The sequence below is a fragment of the Aythya fuligula genome, chromosome W (genome assembly GCF_009819795.1).
Source record: "Aythya fuligula isolate bAytFul2 chromosome W, bAytFul2.pri, whole genome shotgun sequence".
Lineage (NCBI taxonomy): Eukaryota > Metazoa > Chordata > Aves > Anseriformes > Anatidae > Aythya > Aythya fuligula.
The window spans coordinates 14,579,460-14,598,565 of record NC_045594.1 but is presented as its reverse complement, the minus strand read 5'-3'; the positions used below and the strand labels follow the sequence as shown (position 1 = coordinate 14,598,565).

General features: G+C 50.1%; 1 protein-coding gene and 1 long non-coding RNA gene across 3 annotated transcripts; both read right to left on the bottom strand.

Moving 5' to 3' along the window:
* Positions 1 to 1,508: 1,508 nt before the first annotated feature.
* Positions 1,509 to 9,079, bottom strand: LOC116501418. 2 transcript variants are annotated; one of them, XR_004254425.1, is made up of 6 exons: positions 8,983 to 9,079; positions 6,685 to 6,781; positions 6,121 to 6,194; positions 5,393 to 5,484; positions 3,322 to 3,458; positions 1,509 to 1,884 (listed from the first exon to the last, which is right to left on the bottom strand). It is a non-coding gene; the product is annotated as an uncharacterized LOC116501418 (long non-coding RNA). The 2 variants fall into 2 exon arrangements; XR_004254424.1 differs by lacking the exon at positions 8,983 to 9,079 and having other exon boundaries at positions 6,685 to 7,104.
* Positions 9,080 to 14,187: 5,108 nt separating this feature from the next.
* LOC116501417 (histidine triad nucleotide-binding protein 1-like) lies at positions 14,188 to 17,761 on the bottom strand. The gene is made up of 3 exons (XM_032206969.1): positions 17,565 to 17,761; positions 15,238 to 15,343; positions 14,188 to 14,533 (listed from the first exon to the last, which is right to left on the bottom strand). The coding sequence occupies exons 1-3, from the start codon at positions 17,708 to 17,710 to the stop codon at positions 14,279 to 14,281; spliced, it is 507 nt and encodes a 168-aa protein (XP_032062860.1). The 5' UTR covers positions 17,711 to 17,761; the 3' UTR covers positions 14,188 to 14,278.
* Positions 17,762 to 19,106: the final 1,345 nt, after the last annotated feature.

Below are 19,106 nucleotides of genomic sequence, written 5' to 3'. Positions count from 1 at the left end.
CCCATCCGGCCACATCGACTTGCGCGCATCCAAGTGCCGTACCAGGTCACCAACCATTTCTTCGTGGATAGTGAGGGCCACATTCAGCCCCCCATCCCCTTCTGCCAGCTCAGGGTACTGGGTATCCAGAGAACAACCGGTATTGCCGCTAAAGACTGAGGCAAAGAAGGCATAAGCACCTCCACCTTTTCCTCATCTTTTGTAACAAGGTTTCCCCCCCGCATCCAGTAAAGGATGGAGATTCTCCTTAGAATTTTCCCACTGAATACCCAATTAGATTACCACACCAGAGGAAATAATCTAGCAGATAAAGAATACCACTTAGAATATTCCAATACCACTTAGAATATTCCCACTGAATACCTAATGATTGACATAATAATCTTATTATTTTAGAAGTAAAGTGTGTGCCCTGATCAGAACCAATGTACTGTATTATCCCATATCTAGGTATCAGGTGTTCTAATAAAATTTTTGCCACCATTTGTGCCGTAGCTCGTGCTACGGGATAAGCTTCTACCCATTGCATTAAATGATCTACTATTACCAATACATACTTTATCCTCCCTACCTTGGGCAATTCAGTGAAATCAACTTGTACTCTCTCGGAAGGCCCATAAGCTGTTTTTCTCCCTCCCGTGGCTGCTTGTCGAAACACTTTCATATTTATCTTCTGACAAGTTAAGCAACGTGGTGTAATTGGCTTTGCTATTTAAAAAAAAAAAAAAACAAACAAACAAAAAAACAAAAAACAACAATGCAACCAAATTGTTTTAGTAAATGGTCACTTAACACCTGTGTACCCCAATGTGTTTGTGCATGCAAACGTCCCAATATTTGCTTATCGGTTAGAAGACCTCCGCGCTCGCTTCAGAACTAAGTTCCGTCTCAGACACACTCTTACACACACGCAGGCAACCGAATCCCACCCAACTGAACGGTATACGCCTTAAACACTTACGACTCTGTCATCTTCGTCCAGATCTTCGCGCGCAGAATTACGGGCAAAAACAATGCTGCAGCCGGCAAGGGAGCTCATAACAAAAACAAAATCTTTGCTTACCTTTATTCAGGTTCAAATGGCATTGGTTCCGGACAGGAGCCACCAAATGGTGGGGCGCCTCTCCTAGATTAAAATCCAGGAACCAAAACCATCCCGGACGAGCCCCCAAGTTGTTATAAATAGCTCAGTCCCAAAAGAGGACTATAATCAAAGTTTACAATTTATTAAAAGAATAGAGGTAAGCAAACAGCGCTGGGTGCGCCAGGAGTCTCCGCTCCACCTAGTCGCACACCCGTTACATCAAGATGCTGATTTTTTATGCTCCTAGACTAATACATATTCATTACTATTTCTAAAAAAAAAAAAAAAAAAAAACACAACAGAGTTATTATAATTAGTTCCGGAATCTGAACCCTCCTACTGGAGCATGCGTATCAGTCTCTGGTGGTCCCTCTGGGGGTCTTCCATGATGAAGGCTCATAGTCTTCCCCTCCGGCTTTTTTTTTCTTGTCCTTCTTCTTTGTACTCCTTGGCTGCATGTCAAAAGCTTGCACAGCGTTCCCTGCGAGCTTTGTCTTTTAGCCGTCCTTCAGCTTTTCCCTTCTCCTTAATCTCCTGGCCAGATATCAGGGGCTTGCATAGTGTCCCGTTCAGAAGCCAGAACAGTTAGCAGTTGTTCTGAAACCCCCAGGTATCAGAGACTTCAAGGAAAGAACATACGAATACATTTTCCTTCAAGCTCTCCATTGACACGAATGGTTAAAACATTCCTCACAGATCATAATAGGCAAGACGCCTTCAATCAAGGGGTTGGGCCCGCTTTCAGGGTCGATTGGGGCTTGTGTTACCATTCAGTTCAGCCTGTCGGCGTGATCCAGCTCCTGGAAAACAAATCACAATTTTATATGGGTTTAAAAAAAAAGGTTCTTATGTTATTTTCTCGGGACAACCTAACCTTAGCGTGGGAGAAGTCCGGTCGAGGCCCTCTCACTCGGCAGTCAATACCCATAGGGGTTGCCTCCCTCGGTAGACCATGCACACCGCAGTCGAGGGTCCTGCCCCGGTCTTGCCTTCTCCCTTTCCTCCCTTTAGGCTTGTCCCCCTTATTTGGCGTCCTTAATTCATGCAGAGCGTCACTGCCAGAACATTAGTTCTTCTTTAGCTTTAGTTTCAGTTCCCCAGGAGCGGACTCAACCCTCCAAGTTTCGGTAGTTACTGGTCCTTTTATTCTGGATGTGCGGGTCCAACCCCTTTCTGCTGTTCTCACAGCTGTTTCAGTAGTAAGTAAAACAAGGTACGGTGTTGTCGACGGAAGGAAGACACAGACACTCAATATGAGTGAACAATGAACTTCAACTTTCATTGATAGCTCAGTCGCCTTTTATCTAGTTTGAACATAATCAACTCATACATATTGCAAAAACTAAGCTCAGGATTGGCTAACATTTCCCACTCTTTTCAGTTAGTTCCTCCTTCTTTTAGCCACCGTCCTGCCTTAGGGACTTTCCCCATCGCTCAAGGGCATCGTGTCCTTGATCCTGATTGGCTCTCAGCCAGCTGCGTATGTGCCAGACTCATGTGAGTTGAGTACGGTACTTTACTAGCCCATTGCCTCCTAACTGCCCAACATCCACATGTCCTATTTTACTTAACCATTCCTCCACAGTACGGTCCCTCCCATCGGGGGTTCAATGATTCTTCCCTCCAGGTTTTTATTAAGACCTTGTCTCCTGGTTCTACCTTATGAATAGCAAATCCTAAAGGTGGTGTTTGAGCCATCACTCCAATTTCTCTTAGCTCTTGTAATCTCCTTCCAATAGTAATTATATATTTCCGGATGCTACGACCCTCAACTACATTGTTGCCTAGAGGCATCCCTTGAGAATAAGGCATACCATATAACATTTCATATGGCGATAATCCAGTCTCACTGTGTGGTTTAGTTCTTATGTTTAGAAGTGCCAATGGTAAGCATTTCATCCAGGGCATTTGTGTCTCGATCATTGATTTAGCCAATTGTTGTTTTATTGTTTGATTCAATTCAATTCAATGATTTCTACTTTCCCTGAGCTTTGTGGGTGCCACGGAGTATGGTATTCCCACTGAATACCCAATGATTGACAGAATACTTTTATTATTTTAGAAGTAAGGTGTGTGTCCTGAGCAGAGTCAATGTACTGGATTATCCCATATTTAGGTATCAGGTGTTCTAATAGAATTTTTACCACCATTTGTGCCGTAGCTCATGCTACGGGATAAGCTTCTACCCATTGCGTTAAATGATCTACTATTACCAATAGATATTTTATCCTCCCTACCTTGGGCAATTCAGTGAAATCAACTTGTACTCTCTCGGAAGGCCCATAAGCTGTTTTTCTCCCTCCTGTGGCTGCTTGTCGAAACACTTTCTTATTTATCTTCTGACAAGGTAAGCAACGTGGTGTAATTGGCTTTGCTATTTCAAAAAAAAAAAAAAAAAAAAAAACGTAACCAAACTGTTTTAGCAAATGATCAGTTAACACCTTTGTACCCCAATGTGTTTGTGCATGCAAACGTCCCAATATTTGCTTCGCGTAAGCTTTTGGCAGTATCTCTCGCCTGTCTGGCAGCGTCCATTTTCCTTGTTCTAACTTAGCCCCTATTTTCTCCAGTTTCGTTTGTTTGTTTTGTTTTCCATTGCATTTCAAAGTTGGTCCAAAAGTTCCATAGGGGTTTCTTTTGGACCTTGTTGGAACTGATTCTCCATTCCCAATTTAACCAGATTTTGGTATTTACCGTTCATTATTTCCGGGGTGGCTATAGTCTCAGTGGGGGGTCGGTCAGGGGAATGCAATTGTCAACAGTTCCCTGAGCGGTCCCATCGGCAATCTGAGCTCACTCATAAACTCAGGTTGTTTTAAGAGTTAGCTGCCCTTCTGTTTCCATGACAACTCTCTCGGACCCATCATGGTCCCTCTGCCCCAAAGGGCTCACACCGGTGATTTTGAGATCACAGCCTCCTGTTGAGGCAGAACTATTAACATTCCTACATCCTCTTTCCCTGCTCATTCAACTTCAAACAGCTCTGTTAAATACTACATGCCACACCTTTAACACCGTCCACAACTCTTTTAACACTTCCTTTTATCTTTCTCCAGCCTGTACTTTTCTCATGCCAACACCAAAGGCTCAGTCAAGGGCCAATTAATTCCACTCCTTTTCTCTCTAAGATGCTGAAACAACGTATCAGTATACTACACTTCATCCTATTTTCCTTCTCTCCTCAAAAACATTAGTTGCAAGATAGTGTTACAGTCGACTGATCCATAAAGTGGCCATTTAGCTTATGTAGTGGCCACCACTGATTGCAATACTTAGTGGAAGTCCTCTTCCTTTCTGCGCTCCAAGTTCTAACAATATCCTTCGAATGTGCCAATATGCACCCAAGGAGGCTTTCTTTAAAACGTCTTTGTTTTGGATATTACTCATTTCTTTGATTTTCCATTCCCTTTTATTTATTTATTACTGTTCCTTATTAGTTGCCGCCCTTTGTTTCAATTTCCACGCAAACCTTTTTACTATCTTTTCCTAATCTTCTTCCCAAATGTCCCAGTTCTCTGGGATTAAATGCTTCTTCCCGCATACAAACTTTACTATTTCAGATTATTAAGGAGCCCCGTTCCAATCATAAATCCACGGAACTTCAGGAAAAGAGCTGAAGCACTCAGCCTTCCGTCTTCTAGACGAACATGACCACCTTTTCCACAAAATTTACATTTCAACAGGACCGAATTTCAAGCCGAATGCCGATTTTTCTCATGCACTTTCTTAGTAAGCCCATACAAAACAAGGGATCACTCCTGTGTATCCGTCAATATGGGGGCTTTAAAAAGGTATTGAGGCCTAAATAAATTCGCTCTCCCCCTTCTTACCGGATTCCCAGGGCTCAAACCCGAACCACCAAAGAAATGACTCTCTCCGTTCTACCGCTTCGATAATCAGTCAGCCCCCTCCCCCTCTCCAGTACTTGGGAAACTGACCAAACACCACAGCAAATACACCAAGGCTTCTAAACTGTTAGTTACTTAGATAATGCTCCCGCCTTTTTTCTTGTCACACTCAAAGCATTTAAGAGCAAAAATAGGATCACAAGATACACTGCCAGGCCCACATATTGGGCACCACCAATCAACACTTGGATAAAACAGCACTTCTTTTCAGTCTGTCACGCACTTCGTTCGTCTCCGGCCGCTCCCCTCACGGAGAACACGGAACCGCGGATCGGAACTCCGCACTCGCTTCGCAGCGACGCTGCGTCTCACTCCCACAGCACAATCATGCAATCACACAGAGAGGCCTCTAGCACATCTCATTCATACCACAAGAATATAATTTAGAATGATAACCAACCAAACAAGTATTGCCTCTGACTGTGTTCTTCGTGGAGTGACTCATTCCACTTGGTTTCAAACCCTTACACAAACGCTTTCAACACAAAATACCTGCACGTTTAAGAATAAGACATACAATTATTAACACTCCAGTTAGTATCCCTCCAGCAGCTGAAAACATACCGCTTGTCCGCAGCTTCAGGAGGCCTTTGTCTGCTCCTGCGGTGAGCGGCCGAGAGCGGAGTCCCCTCCGAGCAAAACACTCAGGCTGCACCTAGGGGCGTCCGCTAATCATTATTCCTAATGGACTTTCTGGTGGTATGTCTGGTAATTTGCTCCCTTTCTTCTGGTCCTTGGTCTTCAGTTCTGTCTGACCCATCTAGGAATTTTACCATGGCAATTCCCACAGCCCTTGGTTACCTTAGTAAGAGTGTCTTGCAGGGGGTTCAGGACCTATCACCCACCCACGAATCCTATAGGAATCGCTTCGGTCCTTCACCGGCCAAGTCCCTCGCGGGAGACTGGAGCCGCGGTTAGAAGACCTCCACACTCGCTTCGGAACTAAGTTCCGTCTCAGTCACACTCTTACACACGCAGGCAACCGAATCCCACCCAACCAAACGGTATACGCCTTAAATGCTTACGACTCCGTCGTCTTCGTTCGGATCTTCGCGCGCAGAATTACGGGCAAAATACAGTGCTGCAGCCGGCAAGGGAGCTCGTAACAAAATCAAATTCTTTGCTTACCTTTATTCAGGTTCAAGATGCCATTAGTCCCGACCTGACCCGAACAGGAGCCACCAAATGGTGAGGCGCCTCTCCTAGATCAAATCAGAATTCAGGAACCAAAGCCATCCCGGACGAGCCCCCAACTGTTATAAATGACAATTCCCCCCTTTTCTTCTTTATAAACCGTTGATTTTTGAAAAACCTTTCTCTAAGGTGTAATTTGGTAGATTTCGTCTTCTCCTTCGCTTTCTTTGCTTTCCATCTCCTCATTATCACCTTATCTGAGTAAGGTGGTGGCTCCATGGTCATTTGTTTCAATAGTGCGGTTTCAGTTAACCACTGTACTAGTCCTCTTACACGGGGGATAATGCAGCAACCAATGGCTGTCAAAACTCCTACAACTACGATCAAGGATGTAAATATGCCTACTTTTTCTGCCAATTCACTGGCAAGGGTGGTAAGCCCTTGCAATGCTCTAGTTACTGAGCCATCTGGGGCAGTATTGCTGGGTGTAAGAGTGCAACAATGGTTGCTCAGTATCACACACACACACCCCACCTCCTTCCTCCGCGAGCATCATACCTAATGATGTTCTGTTTTCCCAAGCCAGTTTGCTGGTGCCATCTAGTTGTTCGGCAATTCCTCTCATCGCATCCCTTGTATAATTTATGACTCTCCGCTGATTAGAATAAATATAATTAATCCAATCCACATTCTTATCGATCGTTACCCACCAGAACAGTGACTCAAACCCTGCAGCAATTTGATTCCTGGCTTTCTGTTCATCGGAAACTCCTCTAGGCACCCCAATAGAATCTACGTATACTCTGTCATCGAATGATACTCCTAAGCTTCTTTAACTTCTTCTGGGTATTTGTGATGTTTCTCTTTCAAATGCCAGGGTGAAGGGTATAGCTAAACGAACAAGCGCACAAGTGCCTCCCCAGTTATATGGTAGGGTGGACCGTAAGATCTTCCCTCCACCGTACCACCAGAGATCTGCCCTGGGTGGGGATCTCAAGTCTTGAGCAGTTTCCCATCAAGTCCTTGGTAGCACAAGGCAAATTCTCCCAGATGCTGGGTAGCACTCACACCCTGCCGTGAGAGGCAAGCTGTATGGTTACCTATAGCTGTAGAGAATGCAGGGGGAACCGCGATGTTGCTATCACACAAGGAACAGCAAAGAGAGACTTACAGGCCTCATTTCCCCAGGCAGTCTTTTCTTGGTACAATGTAATCATACATTGCATCCCCTGGGAATCCTTGGTCACACTTAAAACATCTTATCAAAGCCTGTCCCTGCTAGGATTCAGGCCACAACACAGGCAGCCTTCTTTGCCTGCCATTCCTTCATCTCTCTTCCTCTCCTTTCCATCCTGGCCCTGACTCCCCCTGAAGATTTTCTTCCTCTTTCTCCAACCCTCTGCCTCACTACCCGCTGCACTGTCAATACCATTAGTTTCGCTCTCTGCTTTTCCTTCTCATCTCCCCTCCGGACACACACCTCCAGGGCCTCCCGCAGGAGGGCCCCCCAGTGACTGTTCACTACATCCCCCCACCTTCTGGAGCATTTTCTGCATATCTTGCCAGGCTTTAATCACACAATGAACTTTCAAGAGCCCTTGGGATACCGGGTCCTCGGGACTCATCCCCGAGTACTTTCTCATTCTGACCCCAAGTCTCTCATATGATTTCTGTGTTGCACACTATCCTTACTCCAGCCAGGATTGGCAAGTGGGTATTTCTGCTCTGCCGGTAGTACCCCTGGTCCCGGAGGATGAGCTCTTTCCCATTCTTGTATAGCAGCTCTCCTCCTGATCATTCCCATCTCTTTCCCTGTAAACAACATACTCATAGGCATAATTCCCTCCCCCAAGAGTATAAGTCAGGTCCTAGGAACTGGTCTATTTGTTCAGCTAGGCTGTTGGGGTCCTCGAATAAAGACTTCCTCTCCTTCTTAACCTCTCTGCTGCTAAGGAGGGGGGGTAGTTCACCTAAGAGGATACACCGTTAGTGTTAGTACTGTTAGTGCCAGGGAAGGCAAAATTCTCAATATATCTTCTACCTTGTTCTAATTCTTGACAGAGCCTAGAGTACGATCCTTCTTTAGGGACAGTGTTAACTACAGTCCCTGTCTCCCTTCCTGGAGTGACTGCTGCTGCCACGGGTACAATATTAGGATTATAGGGAGCATAACTTGGCTCCTTCTCCGAAAAAGGAAGCTTATTGTTTACACATAAACGTAAAGCCTGAATTTTCATCAGACCCGTATTTTGGCCAAAATACTGCTGTTTCCTTAATTGGTTCTTTTGTCCAGACTGATACACAATATTTAATTTTTTTTCTCCCCTTCTACAATCTCCTCTAATTTTGGGATTACGTTTCCAATTTCTTATCATTCTTCAGGAAGAACTGTTGGTAGGCACTCCCCCAGGGATATTTCCCATTTTTCCTAGCCCTTGTCAGTGTGCTGCTACAGAAATTTCCCTCCTGCAGGGTACCTCACACTAACGTTCCGATTCTGGAAAATGGGGGTGTACTGCCAAGCACTTCCCCGTGCAAGGGCTACCACACACCTATGAATTTACCAGATTCCCTGGTGTACTTCCAAGCACTTCCCCCGTGCAAGGGCTTACCGTACACCAAATTTCCCGAGACTCTTCCTTTCTCTCCCTTATCTCACGCTTCGTCCGTCTCCGGCCGCGCCCCTCACAGAGCCACAGAACCGCAGATCAGGACTCCACACTCGCTTCGTACAAAAGTACGTCTCAATCACACATCACGCAGAGTCTCACCCGACCCCCAAGGCAATACTTAACATTTCTTACCTTGGTCTGTGCACAGAGTTACCGGATCAATTAGCAAACCCGGAGTGCCTACCTTCTTCTCTTTCCCAGTACTTCACGGATCCCGCCTCTTTAATCAGTCTCGGGCCCTCTGTCAGCTCTCCGCAGAACCGCCACCGTCGATGCACAGGACCGTTGAAATCAGCGGGGCATGCTTTCCTCCTGCTGCGGCGGTGGGGCTCCCCGGTAGGTGACTGGATCCCGGACGAGCCCCCAAATTGCGAGAAACACTCCGTAGCCAATAACTTAGGCTCAGGCGAGGATCTCAGTGAAGTAGTAATTTACTCGCGATTGATTGCAATGGTGGGCGCCCCACAAGCAGGAGAGCACACCTACTAGTTCCAAAACACAGTTTATATGCTTTTTGATGACAGGACCCTCCCCTGTTTCCCCACTGAGAGGGTAATCCAGGGACCTTAAAGATCACCTAATTCCAACCCCCCCCTCCCCACGCCCTGGGCAGGGACACCTTCCACTAGACCAGGTTGCTCAAAGCCCCATCCAACCTGGCCTTAAACACGTCCAGGGACAGGGCATCCACCACTTCTCTGGGCAACCCGTTCCAGTGCCTCACCCCCCTCTCAGGAAAGAATCGCTTCCAACTATCCAACCTAAGTCTACCCTCTCTGACTTCAAAACCATTACTCCTGGCCCTATCGCTCCTCTCCCTGGCAAAGAGTCCCTCCCCAGCTTTCCTGTAGGCCCCCCCCCCCCTTTAGGTACTGGAAGGCCCCTCCAAGGTCTCCCCGGCGCCTTCTCTTCTCCAGGCCGAACCACCCCAACTCCCTCAGCCTGCCTTCCTAGGAGAGGTGCCCCAGCCCCCGGTCATCTTCGTGGCCCTCCTCTGGACGCCTTCTAGTACGTCCACGTCCTTCTTGTGCTGGGGACCCCAGAGCTGAACACAGTACTTACTCTAGGTGGGGCCTCACAAGAGCACAGCAGCAGAGAGGGAGAATCACCTCCCTCCACCTGCCGGCCACCCTCCTTTTGATGCGGCCCAGGATACGGTTGGCTTTCCGGGCTGCAAGCGCACGTTGCATTGCCGGCTCCGGTTGACGAGCTTCTCATCAACCAACGCCCCCAGGCCCTTCTCCTCAGAGCTGCTCTCAATCCATTCTCCGCCCAGCCTGGATTTGTGCTTAGGATTGCCCCGGACCAGATGTGGGACCTCACGCTCGTAGCCCCAAGCGTTATTTATGACCCTATCAGCTCCACCCCAAACGCGCTGGTGGCTTTTGGGCGCTGCTCCCTGCAGGCAAATCCCCGCTTTTGCCAGGGCAGGCCTTACCTTTTCAGAACTTGCTCCACAACCTTCCCTGAGAGCCCCACTTCAACTGCTGGTGTTTCCGAGGGGGAAAGCTGCACCTCCCGTGCAGGGGGTGGCGGGAAGGAATACAAAGCCTGCGCTCAGCCCTGACGCATCACAACTGGGTTTCTGCTCAGCTGGGGAGGAAGCTTCTGGAAAACTAGGCAGCGCCCCCCGAGGCTGCCCAAGCGTGGTCCGCGGTGCCCTGCAGCCGCATAGGAGAGCGGAGCTCAAACTGGCCCGACACGGCGGCAGGGACGCGGCCGTCCCCACACGTGCAGTTCCTGCCTGAGGAGGCCACAGCGCTTCTGCCTCTCTGACAGGCTTGGAGGGTAATGACATCAGAATACGCTCGCTTCAGTTTGAGCTTCCAGGCGGGCGCTACTGCCATCGGGATGGCCCACGGGGACGGGGCTGGGGGCAGGCAACCACAGGCAGCTTTAACATCTCAGTCCTCCCCGTCGGCCATCTCCCAGCTACCACGTGGGCCAATCAATGTGACCAGACACCAATTCACCCAAGGCAACAAAAATATTTACAAAGCTACATCTCTCTTCATAACTGTTTGTTGTTTACGGCTGAAACCAGTCCTGGGACAGGATATGCTACCTGGACCGAGCAAAGCCTTTGATGTGGTCCCTCACCACATTCTTCTCTCTAAATTTCACAGGTAGGGCTTTGAAGGATGGACTGTTGGGTGGATAAAGAATTGGTTGGCTGGTCGCGGCCAAAGGGTTGTGGCCAACGGCTCTATGTCTGGGCGCAGGCCGGTCACAAGTGGCGTCCCTCAGGGGTCGGGCTCGGGACCGGTGCTCTTCAACACCCTTAGCAATGGCATAGACGACGGAATCGCGCAAGTTTGCAGATGACACCAAGCTGAGCGGTGCAGTCGATACAATAGAGGGAAGGGATGCCATAAGTGCAAGGCGTTGACCTTGGGCTGGGGCAATCCTAGGTATCTCTATAGGCTGGGAGAAGAAGAACTTCAGAGCAGCCCCGCGGAGAAGGACTTGGGGGTCCTGATGGACGAGAAGCTGGACGTGAGCCAGCAGCGCACGCTTGCAGCCCGGAAGGCCAACTAAGTCCTGGGCTGCATTAAAAAAGGGGTGACCAGCAGGGAGAGGGAGGAGATTCTCCCCCTCTACCCTGCTCTTGGGAGACCCCACCCGGAATACTGCGTGCAGGCCTGGGGCCCCCAGCACAAGAAGGATGTGGAGCTCTTGGAAAGGTCAGTCTCACCTCTGTCCCTGAAAAAGCTGTTGGAACAGCTTGTTCCGGATGCCATCTCCAAGCCACTGGAAGAGAAGAAAGTTATGAGGAGTAGTCAGCATGGATTCACCAAGGGGAAATCGTGCTCGACCAACCTTGTAGCCTTCTATGATGGCATCACCAGCTGGGTTGATGGAGGGAGAGCAGTGGACGCCATCTACCTTGACTTTAGCAAGGCTTTTGACACTGTCTCCCACGACATCCTGCTAGCAAAGCTGAGAAGGCGTGGGATAGACAAGTGGACGGTAAGGTGGGTTGAGAACTGGCTGACTGGCCGAGCTCAGAGGGTGGCGATCGGTGGCGCAGAGTCCGGCTGGAGATCTGTGACTAGCGGTGTTCCCCAGGGGTCGGTGCTGGGTCCGGTCTTGTTCAACATCTTCATCGACGACCTTGATGAGGGAATAGTGTCCACCCTCCGCAAGTACGCCGATGATACAAAGCTGGGAGGAGTGGCCGACACGCCAGAAGGCTGTGCTGCCATTCAGCGAGACCTGGGCGGGAAGAAACCAAATGAAGTTTAACAAGAGCAAGTGTAGAGTCCTGCACCTGGGAAGGAACAACCGCATGTATCGGTACAGGCTGGGGGATGACCTGCTGGAGAGGAGCTCTGCGGAGAAGGACCTGCGGGTCCTGGTGGACGACAGGTTGACCACGAGCCAGCAGTGCGCCCTGGTGGCCAAGAAGGCCAATGGGATCCTGGTGTGCATTAAAAGGAGCGAGGCCAGCAGGTCAAGGGAGGTGATCCCCCCCCTCTACTCTGCCCTGGGCAGGCCTCACCTGGAGTACTGTGTCCACTTCTGGGCTCCCCGGTACAAAAAAAGACAAGGATCTCCTGGAAAGAGTCCAGCGGAGGGCAACAAAGATGATACGGGGCCTGGAGCATCTTCCCTATGAGCAAAGACTGAGAGACCTGGGTCTGTTCAGCCTGGAGAAGACTGAGAGGGGATCTTATCAATGTTTACAAATATCTTCTGCGTGGGAGACAGTGGGATTTCGCCACCCTCTGTGCAGTGGTTAGTGGGGATAGGACAAGAGGCAACGGCCTGTACTGGGTCTGGCTGGGACGTTAACTTTCCCTGCAGCAGCCCATACAGTGCTGTGCTCTGCACTTGTAGCTAGAACAGCAGTGGTATCACACCAGTGTTGCGTCTACTGCCGAGCAGCGCTGGCACAGCATCAGGACTCTCTCTAACCCTCCTAGGGGGTGGGCAAAAAAGCAAGAAGACAAACATCACCAGGGCAGCTGACTTCAACCAACCAAAGGGATATTCCATACCGTATGATGTCACACTCAGCAATAAAAGGTGGAAACAGGAAGAAGAGGGGAAGGCTGGGCTCTCGTTGTGAAAACGTCGGTCTTCCTCCCAAACACCGGCTACGCACGTTGAGGCCCTGCTTCAAGGACGTGGTCAAGCATCGCTCATTTGTGGGAAGTAGAGAGTAATTTCTTTCCTCTGCACTACTTCCACGTAGCCTTTATTTGTTTTGGTTTTTTCCTTTTTTCCCTTTCCCCCTTTCTTTTCCCCTTTCCCCCTTTCTTTTCCCCTTTAGTTAAATTGTTTAATTAATAATAATAATCAATTATTATCAAGGAAGGATCATATAGGACAAGGGGGAATGGTTTTAAACTAAGACAGGGGAGATTTAGGTTAGATATTAGGAGAAAGTTTTTCACTCAGAGGGTGGTGAGGCACTGGAACGGGTTGCCCAGGGAGGTCGTGGATGCCCCATCCCTGGGGGCTTTCAAGGCCAGGCTGGATGCAGCTCTGAGCAGCCTGTTCTAGTGGTTGGCTAACGAATCAAGTTTCTTTATGAGGAACGGAGTCACAAAAATCATTTCATTTAGCAAGTTTCAAACACTAAGAGTATTTAATAGCATTTTAACGTTCCCACGCTCCAGTAAGCCTTGAATGTAATCGCGATTAAACAAGGAGCAGAGCGAAGCCATAGGTCTAACAAAGCACGAGAGGTGATCGCATTTAAAAGCCTTATGGTGCCTTTAGCTAATCCTTCTTCTAGTTACTGAACAACGGACTTCGTTTAGGGAAAAAAAAAAAAAAAAGACACTAAAAATAAACACAAAAAAAAAAAATAAAGAGAACGGCAGCCGAGTCTCGAACTTATCAGAAGCCGACTCAAGCATCCCAGAGCCTTCTACATCCTGTGGGAGGAATTCCTTCTCAAAGTTGCGAAACCCACGAGGAGGACCGAAAAGAAAGCGGTAGCAAAACTCCTAGGGTAGTCAAGAACAGGCTGACAAGCACCTGTCAGAAATTACACCCGGTAGAGTTTATTCTGCCTCCTCCTCGGGACAGGGGCAGACAACAGACAATGCCTGGAAGCTTTCTTCCAACCTTATTCTTCTCTGGTTCTTCATCTGCCAGTCCTCAACTCGGCTATTTTGCAATAAAAGGGCACGCTTTTATTCGGGAGCAGGGGGAAGATAGCAAGGCCTCAAACACACAGCACATCCTAGATCGTCTTAGGAAGACAGAGACCCACAGGACCGCCGAGCGCTTCTAGCTTCGCGTTCCAAATGAATGGGCAAACCACCACCTACACGACACTGTCAACGGACCAAAACATTCTGCGCACGTGCGCTCCAGGGAGACACCGTTTTAACTTGCGGAACTATTTCCATCGGTAAGACACGCAAGACAGAGGTGATATCCCCATGCTCCATCTTTATTGTGCAAATGCTGCTCAAAAGCTCTTTATTACCCTCCACAGACAGCCGTCCAAAAAAAATAATAAATCAAACCTCAACAGGGGCTAGACTGATGGGCAACATATGAAACCTATTCGGCGGCGACCCGTACGCGTGCAGTGACGCCTGCGGTGCAAAAACCTTAGCCGGGAGGCCGGCCCAACTGACCGCCACCCAGAATACATAGATGTACACGATAGTCTGAAGGGCCCGAGGGTGGGCATTCACAGCCATCCGGAATCCATTGGTCAGGTCCAGGTTAACAGCACACTTCTTGCCAACAACCACGAAACGCCCAAGAAGCTGGAAAAAGGAAATAACGTCACCTAACGTGCTGTGCCACGACGCACAGAATGAACGCGAGCGGAGAACCACCCACAGAACACGGTTAGCTAATCCTTCACAATTCAACCGCCGCTCTTTGAATTACCCTCTAGACAGTAACAGACTACAAAACAGTCACAGAAGCTGAATTTGTCTTGGGGCTTAAAGCCCCCGTCATAGCTTCGGGCAACGTAAGCCACTCTGGCGGAAAATAAAAGCTTCACGGTGCCTTTTCTCTTGCGTGGGCTCACAGAGCCTTGGAACTTGACTTGCATAGCTAACAGCGAAACAAACACCCAAGCGCCGCTCAACCAGCTTTCCCTTTCCTCGCCTCTGACCTGCCCAAACCCCAAGCCCTCTTCTGCATAGTCAAGGCACCACCCCCGCTGTCCGGAAACCGTGAAAACGGGCATCAGACCGCACGCCGGAACAACGCTGCTTTTTGCACTGCAAGCGCGTAGCTGGAGACGAGCATCGCTTTATATCACTGCTCTCAGTCAAAAAGCTCAACTCCATTACAAGCTAGAGGCGAAAGACTACAGCATCGGACAACCCCAAATAGCCTACTGTGCGCCCCTCTGCAACAGCCAGAGGAAAAGAGGGGACGGGAAAGAGTCTAGGAAGTTACAAACCTGTTACAGGTACAGCCAGCCTAGCAAACAGAAAGCTCCCACAGTACTCACGGGTCCGCCAGAATCGTCTGCTTCACATAACCGGACAACTGCCTTCTCAGGAAGGACTAGGAAAAAACACTGGAGCCTGAGGCGAACTATCACGGAACGCAAGGCACTGGAGGAAGAGTAAACAGTTAAAACCGTAGTCGGCTTCAGAGAAAGGCAACAGCTTAAGCAAATCACTATGCCCCACTGAACTCGTCCTACCGAAGCAGATTATCAGGCGCCCCAAACGCGCACGACAAAACAGCGATTCTTCTTAAGCGAGCTTTGAATAGGCAAAGTTCTCTACCTTCTACGCACAAGACACACAAGCGGCAAACAATGGCTAACTGTCCTTCGGTTATGTCCAAATATTGCCTCGGCCAGAGGCAGGAAGGCATCTTCAAAGAACCTGGAGTAATCCGGCTGAGGCCGTATTAACTCTCCGTCCTCGAGAACGCCACGTACTCAGGGGAAGGAACGTTCCAAATTAGCCCGTTACGGCCGGACCGACGTCAGACACCTCCAGACCGAGGCCAAGGCATCACCTTCGAAACACGAATACCACCGACCTGTAGGAAACCATCAACTCGCAACTACTTGCGAGGGAACTCCCCAAATCACCAGCAGACAGAAACTGCATACGGCGCCAGAAGCAGGATCCAGCGCGCAAGGTGACGGGGGCAGCGAGACAGCCGAGTACTTCAGGTTAGCGACTTCCGCTATTTTTATTTGTTTTAGATGCGACTGAAACACTGCCGATAAGACTCGATTCCACAGATGCTTTGTACTTCTTACTCACCATCGCCTTTCACTGCACGACAATCGAGAATTATAAGCCTTCCTCACGCTCCTCCCTATAACATCGCTCAACCGTAAAACAGGCCTTCGGTACAGCGAGCTAAGCAAATTCAAGACCATTCGCTAGAGCCAACTACGCTCCAAAAGCGGTTCTAAGCCCCCGCCCCCTCCCCCCACCTCAAGTTGAGACCAAGCGAGAAACTGCAACTAATTCGTCCTCCAGGAAACGCGTCGCACTAAGAGCGGTCAGAGTAGGTTGTCTGCTCTCAAGTCACTCATCAGACTCAAGTTAACGGCCTGGTTCTCCAATCAAGCACAGCGTTCAGGTTACATACGTTGCTGCAGCCAGTACGGCCGAGTCAAAACAGACGCGCGTGCGCACACACACACACGCACGCACACTCCTCGCGCAGCCTTCACCACGAAGGAGACAGGAAACGCGCCCTTTCGTAAAGGCAGGGCGCTACCGCAAGCACGGTTTCCGGAGAGCAGTTGAACGCTTCCAATACTCCAAACGGGCGGCAGCTGCAACATTACCGAGACCTATTAAGAAAGCGCTGTTCCAAGCAACGCGCCAACGCTTTGAGCAACCCGATCTAGTGAAACACGTCCCTGACCGCGGCAGGCGGGTTGGGCTAGATGATCTTTAAGGGTGCCTTCCAAGCCAAACCATTCTACGAGTCAGCACGCAGAGCGGGCAACGCAGCCCCTTTCACTAAGGGCCTGTTTTCCACGCTGCAGATAAACCCTGCCGTCAGAAGCAGAGGAAATCCCTAACTGTCCTATCTTTAGCATTTCAAACTTAAAAACAGCAACAACGGTTATGCTGGACACTAACTTAGAGTTAACACCTTGCAGATAACATCTGCAATTTTTTCATAACTCTCAGCAGCTGCTCACTTAGTTCCTAGCACGTTGCGGCGCACCAGCATCAGTGAACCTTGCCAGCGTGCTCTTATCACGGTCCACCTCCAGCACGGAAATGAGAGCTGGGAAGCTCTCGCAGCCTGCGGGATTGACTGGTTTCTAGGTGTTTAAGAAAGCTAGGAAAAGCTGCAATTCTTCCCTTTCACAAGCCACTTTGGAGAGAGCGCGCGCTCGTGTGCGCGGTGGGGGTGGTGCCATAACCAAAGCCTAGCACAGCCGAGCCGGGGCGTCTCTAGAACGCTATCACGAGGCGCATCAAGACCTGCATTTCTGCTACGCAGAAACGACTGATTACGGTCACTACTGCGATGCTCACTGCCTATATGCATACAGTCCGAACCCCCAAGGAGACCGACTGCGCCGGCGACCCAGTACGCGCCGTGGCACCCCGGGGGCAGGCACCGAAGAAGCGCGGCGTTTTAGAGGCGCTGCAGTAGAGAGCGCCACGAGCCGGAGAGACCCCGACCGACCGACCGACCGACCGTCCGTCCCTCCCTCCCGCAGCAAGGCCACCACCCGCCCTGCCGCACTCCCGGGACCCGCGACGGGCCCTCGTTTCAGAGGGCCTGCGAGCGGCCGAGGGAAAGGAAAGGAAGGAAAGACTCGCACAACAACGCCGCGGCTACCTCCTCGTCCACGACCGCTCATCCTCACGGAGAACGTTGGCGGGGACCTCCTTGCCCTTGCAGGCGACCGCTCCGAAAGCTCCGAAAGCAGCGGCAGCGCCGCCACCGGGCCAGGCGGCCTGCGCCCTAACAATCCCGTCGGCCATGACGGCGCCCGCTCGGTACAACGCCCCCTCGCTTCCCGCACTCGGCCCGGCCCTCCGCGGCGCTCATTGGGCCGACAGATCGCCGCCGACCGCCCCCGCGCCTCGATTGGCTGCCTCGCCTGCCCTCTTCCCTTGTCCCCGCCCTCTCGGCGGCTCCGCTCCCGTCGACCCGGTGCTTATCGGCGCTCAGGGAGGTCGCGTGCCCTCGGGGCGCGGAGGGAGCCGACCGGGAGGGAGGAAGTGGGCGCCCGAAAACGGGCTGGGCGGCTCCGCGGAGGGAATCTGGGCCCTGCACGGCTGGGAAACGAGCTCCACAGAACAGGCGCTCCGCTCATAGAATCATAGCGTGGCTTGGGTTGGAAGGGAGGGCGAGAAACACTCCGTAGCCGATAGCTTAGGCTCAGGCGAGGATCTCAGTGAAGTAGTAATTTACTCGCGATTGATTGCAATGGCGGGCGCCCCACAAGCAGGAGAGCGCGCCTACTAGTTCCAAAACACAGTTTATGTGCTTTTTGATGACAGGACCCTCCCCCGTTTCCCCACTTGAGGGGGTAATCCAGGTTCACAATCTATCTGATGTGGTAATGTTTCTTCACTTATCTGACTTGACACCGCCATTTTCACCTAATTGTCCTAAGGAGTCTGGTTGTCTGCATTTTACGAGGTCGCCTGCTAAGCTTTCTTATCACTGCAAGCATATCTCAGTACCACGTTCCTTCCCTCTAAACAGCGGAACTCTGCAAAAACAACGTTTCTATTCCCACAACAGGTACCGCAGGTATTTGCATTCCTTGTATAACCGAGTGTATTGGGCTGGTAAAACATGGAATTATTAAATCCTCCACATATCCCCCCAGTACAACCATCCCAATTTTAGTAAGCCAATCAACACCCATAAAGCGCGCCCCCCCCCCCCCCCCCCCCCCGATAATCCTCCTAGATCGATTCCATAGCGAGTTTGAACTGGGGCATGTGCAATTTTCTTCGTTTCTTTTACAAGTTCATTTACAGCTTTTCCTTCTGTTGTGGTTTAAGCCGGCCGGCAGCTAAACACCACACAGCCGTTCGCTCACCCTCTCCCCTCCCTCTCTGGGATGGGGAGAGAAACGGGGAAACGGGAAAGCGAAGCCCGTGAGTTGAGATAAAGACAGGATAAATAATAATAATAACAATAAAGACAATCATTATGATAATAGTATTACTAATAATAACGTGTATGAAACAAGTGATGCACAATGCAATTGCTCACCACCCGCTGTCCGATGCCCAGCCCTAACCCTGAGCAGTCCTGGCCCTCCTCCCAGCTCTTGCTACACCCCCAGCCTGCTCGCTGGCAGGACAGAGTGAGAAGCTGAAACGTCCTTGGCTTGGTGTAAGCACTACTCTGCAACAATTA